Here is a 12,029-nt window from a genome sequence, read left to right as displayed (position 1 = left end):
TGAGAGAGCTGAATCTCTTCAGCCTTCACAAGAGATGGCTGAGGGGAGATCTTGTGGCTGCCTATAAATTTATTAGGGGAGGTCAACGAGGAATAGGGGAAGCGCTGTTTACTAAGGCGCCCCAGGGAGTGACTAGGAATAACGGGTGTAAACTAGTTGAGAGTGGATTTAGGTTAGATATTAGGAAGAAATTTTTCACAGTAAGGGTGGCCAGGATCTGGAATGGGCTTTCAAGAGAGGTGGTGCTATCACCTAGCTTGGAGGTCTTCAAGAGGAGGCTAGATAGTCACCTGGCTGGGGTCATCTGACCTCGGTCCTATTTCCTGCCAGGGGCAGGGGGTCGGACACGATGATCCATTGTGGTCCCTGCCGACTACAATCTATGAATCTATGAATCTATGAACCTGAAGCCTGGGTGCAGTGCTCCATCTTGGATTGGAATGACATATTCCCCTTTATTGGAAATGTCAGATTAAATCTTCTGTACTTCACAGCAGCTCTGTGGCCCTCTGGCAAGTAACCAAGGTGGTGAAATATTTAGGGAATTTTGTCATAATTTTCACCTCCTGGTGGCCAGGGATGTGGAAAGTTGGATTGTGGCATCTTCCCCTTTCAAAGAGTTGGATGCTTTTCAGAATTCTGTCTGGTGTGACAAACTTGTGCCTCATGATTTTCAATGGAGAAGCCGAATCAACAACCCACAGTACCCTATGGCAGTGTAATCAAGTTGAAACAGTGTCATTCCATACCAATTCACTGTTGACCTGACATATACTGTAACACTGCAATGCCACGCTGTATTATTGTAGTGATACTCCATAGATCCCCATTAATGTCCTCCATGCTAAGTCTGACGGACAGAACTCAATATCAGGCTGGCCACAAACAATGGGGATGGGCAACAGTGGTTGCGTCTACACATTCATTAATGCACCATAGTTACTGCACATTAAGTTTAATACTTGTTTAACCAAGTACCTAATCAGTCAGTAACTCATGCTACTGTGCAGTAGTGCCGGCGCATGGCTATTTAGTGAGGCTTACTGTGCAGTAACCTAATACTACTACATAGTAGGGTATTAGCACCGTTTTTGCCCAGCATGCTACTGCGTAGTGTTATTAGGTTACTGCACAGTTTACGTCTCATGTAGATGTGTCCAGTGAGTATTATGGCAGCCCCAGCATTGTGATATGCTAAATTGAACCTGGCAATAGAAGGAAGCAGCTTGTTATATGAGAGAGAGAAAATGCAGAGGCAATCAATTAGCAGCATGTAGTTTTGTTAAATAACACCTTTGTTTTAAAAGTATGTATATGGTTGGTAGGAGGGTGCTCTCTCCCCCTGCCATAGAAGGCCTATCAGCAGCCAGAAGTTTTTAGACTTTCCTTGCCTCCTCAGGGGCCTCCTCAGGGGCAGGTTAAAGCCATAAATAAATTGGGCAGCCTTTAGTTGTCTCACAAACCTCATTGCCTCACCACCTGGTCTCAGTGAAGCAGGCCTGGATCACAAGTATTCAATGATCCTGCCTCAAGTTGCCTATAGGCAGGCAAGGTTCTCTAGGTAGATATGATATTTTTTATTAGACCAACTAAATAATTGGAAGAAAGTTCTTTGTAAGCTTTCAGGCACAAACACCCTTCTTCAGGAACCTCAAGTTCCCTATGTCTTTTAGAACAGGAAATAAAGCCATTTTTACTTGGTTACTTACTGACTGGAAATGATGGCATAGGGGAGCTTTAACTAGCCCCCATGTCCTTCTTTATATTGAGTCAATACAGGCCTTATTAGGACACAAGTCACACAATAAGTACCTCACAATTAAAAGAGATACCGCTTTTCCTGCAGAGCAAGACTATACTGTCTAGCACTCCTATAGACTACTGCTTTTACTCCTGTTGGTACTATTATTTTCTTCCAAGTTCAGTCATAATCTATCTTGCATATGTCAAATTCAGTCTTTAGATTAGAATCTCTGCCCAGCTGGGTCAAATATCTGCAGCCAAAAAGGAGACTATATGTGCCTAATTTATTTAAATGCAAATGAGATGTCAGTTTCTTGGTGTTAGAGGAGGATACATATCTAATGGCAATATGGAAAGCCTGGAAAGTGTTTGCTTTGCAAAATGTGAGGGGGGTTTTAATCCAACAGTGACTGCTAATTAAGTCTTCAGAACACTGGAATTGGTTAGTTAGGCCCAGATTGAAATCAAGAGGGGCAAAACTTTGTTTACCAAAGTTAGACAGCTAGTCGAGAGCAACATCTATCTGTCTTTCAAAGGGCACCTATCACTGTTTTAACAGAGTGATGGAAAGCTGGTAGTGAGAAGAGTGCTAGCTTCTCAGCTACCACATCTGTCACTGGACACCCCACTACCTGGAGTTCCTTTTCCATGCCATTAATGTCAGATATTTGGCTGGGGAAATCATGTTTTCTAATTATGAAGTACCCCAAAAAAGCACAGAGTTAGGCAGCATATGTGCATCATGCATCAATGCCAGCTATTACTGAAGAACCCATAGGCATCTTATTAGGCTCTTCGGTGTCCCCAGGGCATATGGCACAAACATCCGGCTGCAAGCTAGCAATAGACTTCTCATAGTGACAGCTGGCCTAAGCATGCTAAAGTGTTGGCATGGAATATAGTGTTCCTAGTTTGTATCACACTCTCTGAAGTACCTTATGATTCTTTAGAATGAAAGGTGCCATGTGAAATCAAGACATTTTTATGCATGGATCACTCTGGTTCCTCAACTTCTGCAGGCAGGACAAGTCTCCCATATCCTGGCTTTGTTACCTAGGAGGCCATATCACTCCTTACCTCCTTTCCAGAAATGGCAGCTGCTTGCTCTTTGAACCTTCCTGCTAACTGAGCCACTGATGGGGATGCTGATTTCTCTACCTCTGCACTGGTCACTGCTGGTTGATTCTGAAAAAACAGAAACAAGATGTTACATGTCCATGTCTCAAAAGCACAGAAAGCAGGAAGGCTGGGGTGAATCTAAGTCAGTAATTACAAAGTATAAGAGTCATTTGTACACGTAATTCATTGACTGACAGCTCAGAGTCATTGCTGTCAGATGTCAAATAGATGGTCTGGGAACAAACTACCCATGAAAATGTGGCCTATTAATATGTTAACATTTCCTTAGCATTCTTAGTCGGATTTCAGCAATTCTGGGCACTGGTAATATATGAGGAAGCCTTTCTTTTCCAGCTGAAGATCTTGTTCCAGTTCTTCACTTCAGCGGGAAATTTTTTTTTATCCAAATCTCTCCCTTCACTGTCACTCTCCAGCAGTGTGTGGATAGAATTAGGGCATAAGAGACTTCTCTCCCAAAAGTTTCAGTTATGATGGAGGTAGAGGATGGGATGGGGGGGGAGGGATCTAGTTCTGAATGGCCTTCCCTCCCACTGACTCTTTTGCAGGGAGATGGGACTGGATGAAAGAAGCCATTGCATCCAATATCTCAGCTCAGCTTGAGGGGTTTGTGTGAGTGAGTTACTGTTGTCCATTCTCTCCTAGTATCTCACCTTTCAAAGAGACGTCAGGCTATGAGAAGCCACACTACCCCCTTCACAAACACCCCCTGTCAGGCTGAAAATAGGGAAACTCAATCATGAGGTTTTGATCAACGTCTGTCATGGCCTAATGACCCAGCCACTTCACTTCATGTATTGTTTTCTTTTACTGTAGATGTATCATCAGACACCAGTGAAAAACCAGGAAATCAGGAGTCTATGGAACCAACATCTCCTTTCTTTAGCTCCACAATGTGGTATCAGTAAAAACAAAACCGGGCAAACAGCGATAATTAATTAACTTCCTCATCCTGAGCCTTTTCAGCAGAATCTCATAAAATCCAGACAATAGGGAGATTTCCAGTCTACAGCCCACGTCTCCAACAATATCACATTTCAGTCCACCATTCTTAATACTATACCTATACCACCTCCCCCTGCCCACTCACACTTCTATTCTATAGCTAGGAAAGTCCCACCAAAGCTGTTTCTAGAAGGACACACATTTCTGTGGCTAACAGAAGCCCTCTCCTGCCCCCCCCGATTTTTTCCTCTCCCTTGCCATTGTTCCATGTAGAAGGAATTGTGGGTTGAGCTAGTGGCATTGCCCCTTTGGCACAGCTGACAGCTCAGGTTTCCAGAAGGCCAAAGATGGGACTTTGGCATTTATAATGGGGTAGGGCATAGTGAAAGAATTAGCAGTAGAAACTTAAGAGCATACAGTGGAAAGTTAGTTCCTTAGATAACTGTCTTTTGGACAGAAATTGGGTTAAACTGAAAAGCAGCCTGAGTGTTGCTTCACATTTGGATTGGGTTCTGGACTACAGCATTATGGTGCAAGACAGTTTCGGTTAAGGAGCATCCTGCCTTAAAAACACACATAGCTAGACCTTCCAGCATGTTCCCCACCTCCTCTCACTAACACCAAAATCCTCCAACAGCATCCTTTCAATTGTGATCCATTCACTCAATATGTTAGCAATATCACTGTTTGCATTTCAAAGAAGGGCCTGCTTCCTGCCTAAGAGCCCAGGTGAGCTTTCTCTTCTCAATGAACCTCCCACTAGGAACCAACTGACCTCCTTCCCATCCCTTTGTCTTTCCAAAAAGAAAAGAGTCATTGGAAAGAGGCAGACAGCCAAGGGGGAAACAGTGAGAGGAACTGCTGGAATGGCTGGCAAGATGGCTAAGATCAATGCCTCTGATAAATGATGACTCATCCGGGAGGAGCTGCAGTTGAGGTTGGTCCTGTATAGTGGAGAGGCCACATGCTGGAGATAGCTGGGAGCAAAGAATGAGACATAGAAGAGAAGGAGGAGTTGCAGAGCCAGCTGGGGTGGGCTACCACTAGAAAAAGCAATCAGCCATACAATGTGGGAAATGTTCTGCCACACAGATCTCAAGCTGTTCACTACATGCAATACAGACAAGTCTCAACTAAGTTTGACACAGGCTTGGGGAATGCAGCAAAAGTGCAGGACCTGTGGTGCCCAATGTAGCCATCAGACTTTAGATCTATGAAGCAGCCACTTTTCTGAACTTCACTTTGTCTTAACAGGACCTGGCTGTCCTCACGTGCACACACTTGTCGTCTCAGCAAGACAGGGTGCTCCATCCTCAGCACTCTGCCTTATCCCAGATTTCACTTGCCCAAGAGGACATGGCAGCTTTTTTTGTGGCTATTTTTCTTCGTTGTCCATAGCTCCTGAGTTTCAGCCTGAAAACTTGGCTCCCTTTCTCCAGATCTCATCAAGGCTCCAAGTACAAAGCAAAAGCTGGAATGTCCCTAAGCACTTCCCCTTTCATGGGTAAAATGCACTGTGAGTAGACTCTCTACTGTGCATGTGAGGGTGGGAGAGGTTCCCGCTCTAGTCCACAGGAAGCAGTGAACATGCCATTCTAAGATTAGAATGAGGAGCCCATGGGCTGCAAAACCACCAGCTGCCAGCTCTCCAATTACACTGTGTGTTTCACAACAGGAAAATCCATTTTTCAGATCCTTTCTGGCCATTGCACTGCAGAATATCATTCAGCTCTTTATCCTGCAGAAGGCTTCTCTCTTGCTGCTCGTGGCATGCCAGGCTTTTCTCTTCCCTCTCTTGGGAATGTTCTTTACCTAGACACACTAAGTAAAAACATACATGCCATCCTTTGCCCCACTAGAGGTGGAGAACTAAGGTCCCCTCTGTCTGCACTCGAGGGGCTATACAAGCCGCCTCTCTATCCCACCCGAGATGATGTACCAGGCCTCTGTCTCTTCTATTTCAAAGTGTGTACAGACATTTGTTTCTCCATCTTGCAGGAGTTATGTCCAGGCTCACTCTCTCATTCCTACTTCACAAAGTATGCTGGATCATTCTTCTCATTTCAAATATGCTTCCTAAGCTGGGGGACATGCCTGGAGGCTGTGCAAGGATTAAGACCAATTGTCAGCCTGATAAAGGTGAATGTCATTGGTATTCTCTTGTTGGGAAACTTTAGAACTACTCAGGCCAGTATTTTGTACTATTTGTAGCCAACTCTGGTTTCTCCTGGCATCTCTGAGGGAATGGTGTTAGACTTTTTCCTTCTAAAGTAGTCATGAATCTTCAACTGTGGGCTAATTAATAGGACTCAATAATATACCCTGATTAGGTAAAGATAGTGATTACTAGTCTGAGAGTTTTTTTAGTCTTGTTCAAAAAGACCATCTAAGGCTATTTTATTTGGAGTGATGTCAGTTGGAAACTCTGTAGGGCTAGGGTCAGACATTCAAAAAGCCTGAGTCTGAATTGATACAATCTTTGCAGGTTAGTCTAACCTGGCTAGGCTAAATCAGTTTGTAACTGTTCAGGTATCCCAGAAATGCAGGCACGCGCCTGCAGTGGCTCAGGCTAGAAGCCATGGGGGAGGCGGGTGTGCTAGAGCACGCCTCCCTATCCTTCTACAGTGCTGAGCTGAGTGGGGCGTGGCCAGGCCCTGGCAGCATGCTCTGATTAGGGAGAGGTTCCCCCCTCCCCCCCCCAGCAGCCCAGCAGGCAGTTGATAACACAGTGTTTATCACCCCTAACTCAGTGTTTATCACCCCATTAAGAAAACAACAGAGCTATTACCAGCTACCCATTGATTCTGCTTTTGTCCCGTCTGCCACAGCATGGACCATAGCCAGCATGTGGTCTGCTAGCTAATGCTGAGAGGTGTCTGTGTAAGGGGATGGGGGAATCGAGAGGGGAGGGGGGAGAAAGGGGAAGCCAGGCAGATGCCTGCAGTCTGTGCCGAGCTCCAACCAAGGAGCAGAGAGCACGGGATGCTGGGGGAGTCTGGTTTAACTTAAACCAGCAAGGGGTCTGGGGTCATAAACCAGTTTGACTCAAATCAGTTCAGTCTGATACTACATTCAACCAGGTTTATCTCAAACCAGTTTCAACCATTTTAAAACTGGTTTATGTGCACTGAACATCTGTTGTTAAAGGTTTAAACCAGTTTCTGATCACTTAAACCAGTTTGTATGTAATGTGTGTCCCTAGCCTAGGAGAGCAGTGAAGTGAGAGTTAAACTACAGCATCAGTGTTAGCAGATTGCTACCCACAAAAGATTGTGTAGTTTGTAAAAGTTTTATTTTCCATTTGCAGTTAGTGGATTCAAGAGATTATTAACACATTCCAGGATTTTTTTATTCATTTTGTTTGAAAGTAAACATAGTGGTGATTAGAGATCCCTAGACTCTAGAGAATGGAGTTCTGTTTCTAGTCACAGAACAAGTAAAGAAACACTTTAGGCTTCTCTATCTTTTCCCCACCAGTTTCCCTCCTGTGTATATTTTCCTCCTATGTATATTCTTTGTCTGTTTACTGAACATTGTTTTGCAGCAGTAGGAGCCAAACTTTCTGGCAGGCATGCCACAAGTTAGTCTTACACCCTTCTTGAGTCCCACTCTGAACCCCTTTCCCTGCTGAATCATCTCTGCTCTCTGCTCCCTGCCCAATCTGCTGCTCTGCTTTCTGCTCCCTGCCTCATGCTCCCTGCTTAATCTGCTGCTGTGCTGCCTTTCCCCGCCCTGATCTGGCAAGTGCCACACACAGAGGTGGCCCGCACCACCCGTGGCATTTGTGTCACAGGGTGGTCATCCCTGTTTTGGAGGATCATGGATTTAACCCAAATGAGGTGAATGTGGCTGGAGATGGAAGTACTGTGATGTATTTTGAGGTTCTCAGTTCACAAGAACACCATGAAAATAAACCTAAGACCCAGAGTGGTTTGGGGGCTTGAGCTGGGCCCCCTGCACAGCCTCATTGAGCTGATGTTGGCTCTGCAATAGCACCCAAATCCCAGTAAAAACTCTGTCAGGGGGCCACAGTGTGAGACAGCTCAATAATCCTTTGACCCTGTATTCCTTCAGATGTGTTCATCTTTATGACCAAATAGATCATGCTTTTTAATGAGTATGCTTTCTGCCTATGGCAGAAAATGGATAATACGAGAAGACCTTGTCCTTGGACCAGTTTATAGCCTGAGGAAGTGGGGCAAATTTAATTAATTTTCATCAAGAATCTAGTCTGGTTTAAGAAACACTGAAATACCAGCTACATTACATCAGTGATTTATATTTCCTCCCCTTTCTCTCCAAAATTTTGACTCTTCTGGTCTTTTCAGTTACTGAGATAATGATACTTTGCTCCTTTTGTCTGAGAATCTCAAAGCCTTTTACAGCTGTTAATTGCTTCTGGCTTACAACATGCCTAGACTCCATCACTGTTTATATTAGTACCTGTTCATCCCCCATCCCCCATCTGTATTTAAATATATTATTTTTGTGGCTAGTTTCCCATCAGCCCTTCTGGTTCTCAGATCCCACAGTACTTTCAGTGCTTCACTAGACTTCCTCTCCACCTCTTTCTTGACTGTTTTCAGAGCACTTTGTAGCACCAAAGCTCAGTGGGGCTTCCCTTATCCAAGTAGTTCTCAAGTGGCCTTCTTTCTGCTTGTAGCTCTTAAAAGTTTTTCTTACCACAAATACATCTTCATAGGTCAGAGGCTCAACACAAACATGGCAAAATAACCAGATCAACAGATTAATCAAGCAGATTAATAGCAAGTACCCAGTCCACAACCAAACTATCTTTGGTAGATCAAAGAATGGAACTACAGCAATCTTGATCTTCACAGCCCAGCAATAACCACTCTTTAGTTTCTCCCTGCAATAAAGGGGGAGTATAAAGCCAGGGCAGAGAAGGCAGATGGTTTTGCCTGTGACAACATGTGCTGTTGTACATGAGATGAGATCAGTATTTCTGCATACCACCCTTTCTAGAGGGTTGCCATATCAGAGGTTCAGCTTTTTTTTTTTTTTTGGCATGCTTGCTGCTGAAGGTGCTCCGACTTTGCATTCCTATCCCATATTTCATAAAAGTGTGGCAGATGTGGCTGGGACGCTTTCCCCATCCCTTTCACCACTAGGCTCAGCTACACTTCACTGAAACAATCTGACTGTCGATCAGCAGTGGGAGCTTTGCAATTCAATCAGCAGTGGGAACTTTGCAAATGTGGGTGCAGAATTTTCACGGGAGCCAGACCTTGACCAGAGAGCTGACTCCTTCGAGAGACAGATGCAAGCACTGGCCTTTCTATAATCAGAACTACATGAAAAACTCCTCTTTCCCAGTTAGCTTTCCCTTGATGATCTCCTTGTACAGGCATACCCTATGAACTAGTCAACCTATTTTTCCTCCAGAGGGTAAGAGATGGTTTCCTTGATTTTTCAGTACTCGGGAGGTTCTTACAGCACCTATTAACAGATTGCTACCTATAAAAGTAGGTAATGGGTTCTTAATATCAAGATACACGCAGAGGTGACACTGCAGTTTCCTTTAAGGCCAACAACAAATACTTGTCAAGTGACTGAAACTCCAAGGCTAATTACAAACAGTCAAAAAGCCCAAGGCTGAGTTGATTCAATCTTTGCAGGTTAGTCTAAGGTGCAGAAATTGAACCAACAAGCAAGTGAACTGGCATTCACCTTTGATTCCAGAAATGCAACCACATGCCTGTAGTTGCTCAGGCCAGAAGCTGGGAGGTGCTAGAGCATGCCTCTCTGCTTGGCTGAAACAGACAGCTTGGGCCAAGGCTAGCCCACCCACCCTGTGAGGGGAGGCTTGTGGGAAAGGTGCAAAGCATCCTGGGATTCTGGGAGACTGTGAGTGTATGTCTACATATACTTTTATGCATGCCTAAACTTACTGCTCATTTGCCCAATGCACAGTAAGGGGATTTAGGCACACATCTATGCACGCACACAGTACAGTGCATCAACACAGTGTGTGGACTGCCAGTTCACATATACAGTGGTAATGCGCCTTAGTATGTCTACATGTGCATTAAGGTGTTTTAGCTATTCATTCCTAAATTTGATACTTGCTTTTGCAGGTATCAAATTTAGGCACTAAGAGCCTAAAATCATCATTTTTAAGGTGCGTTAAGGGCGCGCATGTGTAAACGCATGCCCTTAATGCCCCTTATATTGAGCTAAAGTGCCTTAAATCGGCATGTGTAGATGCACCCTGACTTAACTTGAAGCTGGAGGGGATCTGGGACAGAAGTTCAATAAACTGATTTTAAAGTAGAACAGTTATATCTGATACTACATCCATCCAGGTTTATCTTAAACTGGTTTCAGCTCTTTTGAAAGCAGTTTATGTGCATGGAACTTCTGTTGTGTTAAAGATTTGAGCCAGTTTCCAATCACTTATACTGGTTTATGTTTAATTTCTGTCCCTAGCCTAAGAGAAACAGCACCTCAGAAATGGCCTCTCTTCATTGCTGAGCAAAATAGCACTTCCAAGGCAAATGACTTGCTTTTTAGTTTAATATTTCCTACCTACCACACACACATTTTAATGTGAAGGTGTTACAGAGTCCAAGCAGCCAGACAAGACAGAAGGTCTCAGGTCTTGTCTACCTAGAAAAGTTTTATCATATATTCAGGTAAGGATGTGTACTGTACTCTGTGACCTAGAGACAAAAGACTGTTTGTGTCTCATTGCTAATCTCCCACACCAATCCTGTCCAGTTTCAGATTAATTTTTACTCAAGAAGGAAAATATAAAGAGGTTTGGGATGGATCCATGGGCTCAGCCTCTTGTTCCTAGGCCTGGCAGTATTGCAGAACTGGCCTGCATAGATGTAATGGAGCATATACAGACAAGTCAGTCATTTTTTTTCTGTTTGGCAGCAGGAAACAGATGGGGTAAGCTTTTGATTTCAATCTCCTGTTGCAGGCACCTGTTTAGTCAGTGCATACTAGATTTGTAAATGCAGGTCATTTTCACAGTTTCACAATTTCATAGTTGGTAGGGTCAGAAGGGACCTGAGCAGACCATCAAGTCCGACCCCCTGCCATGGGCAGGAAAGGATGCTGGGGTCAAACGACCCTGGCTAGGTGATTAAAGATCAGCAGTTTGTAATTAAAGAAGAGACACATTAAGGGTTGTACCAGAGAATGCATTTTTACTACCAAAAAGTTTGAGAGAATCTCCTTTTTATTTTACTTGATTTTTTTTCACATCTGACTCTGAGTTAAAATCCACGTTGTTCTGGACTGATCCCTTTAGAAAAAAAGGTTCCTAGCCTGAAACTGAAAGTGTAAAAAGGGACTGTTTTATGTTTTCAACCAAGCCATTTGATAAATGGTGTGCATTATAGTTGGCTACAGCACTGGCATTGGAATGATATGGAGAGGAGAGCACTGCCAGAACTGGAAAAAATAAAAAGAAGAATGAAAAGTAGAAGAGGAAGGAGTAGGAGAGCACAAAACCAAGGTGAAATAAAAAATAATCAAGAGTCAAGGGGACAGGAAAGTAGCTGAATGACAGCACAAGAAACAGGACAAAGACTGAGAATCAGCAGAGCCCATGCACAACACAAGATTGTTAATTTTCTTCGTTAGCCATGAAAGTATCAACAAAAGCAGAGCAGAGGTTACCCAGGAAGTGGGTGGGCTCAGGCTCATATTGGTCTGTACTTTACAACCCTAGAAGGAAATCCCACATTGATTATTCTGATTGGAGCTCAAGAGCATGCTGGGCTCCAGCTCTAGAAACAATACATCTAAAAGATTTAAGGTTTGAATAAACAAACCTCTTCTAGCAACACGGACCTTTCTGCATCCTGACCAAGCATCTTTCTTTCCCTCCCTACACTCTGCTCCACAAATCATTGCATTGGGCACTTTCCAGCACACTGATGCAGAAGGGATTTGTGTGTTGTATTCATCCCTTCGGTTTCTTATCTGTACTGAAACCTCTCCTTGCTTTGGTGGTGTTAATGTAACTATTCACAGAACTGCTTTCCGAGAGATGCTTGGGCTGGGGTTGCTTTGAACTATTGTTACAGTAAGTGTCCTATTATTATTTATCAATATAATTTGGCAGGGACCAGAACCTCATTCTGCTAGCTTCATTCCCTACCTTTGAAAGAGTAGGACTGGAATAAATGTAAGCTCCTCCCCAACACTTCAGGTTGGGATAACTGTGA

General features: G+C 43.8%; 1 protein-coding gene across 2 annotated transcripts in view; it reads right to left on the bottom strand.

Moving 5' to 3' along the window:
* Positions 1-12,029, bottom strand: part of RCSD1 (RCSD domain containing 1) — a 48,265-nt gene that overhangs the window by 8,593 nt on the left and 27,643 nt on the right. For both annotated transcript variants that reach the window (XM_025198214.1, XM_006018893.3), the window contains exon 2: positions 2,821-2,928. In XM_025198214.1, the coding sequence (XP_025053999.1) occupies positions 2,821-2,928 (108 nt within the window). The remainder of the gene's footprint in view (positions 1-2,820; positions 2,929-12,029) is intronic.

The sequence above is a fragment of the Alligator sinensis genome, unplaced genomic scaffold (assembly GCF_000455745.1).
Source record: "Alligator sinensis unplaced genomic scaffold, ASM45574v1 scaffold19_1, whole genome shotgun sequence".
Lineage (NCBI taxonomy): Eukaryota > Metazoa > Chordata > Crocodylia > Alligatoridae > Alligator > Alligator sinensis.
The sequence above is the reverse complement of the archived record's forward strand: the minus strand, read 5'-3'. Positions and strand labels throughout refer to the sequence as shown.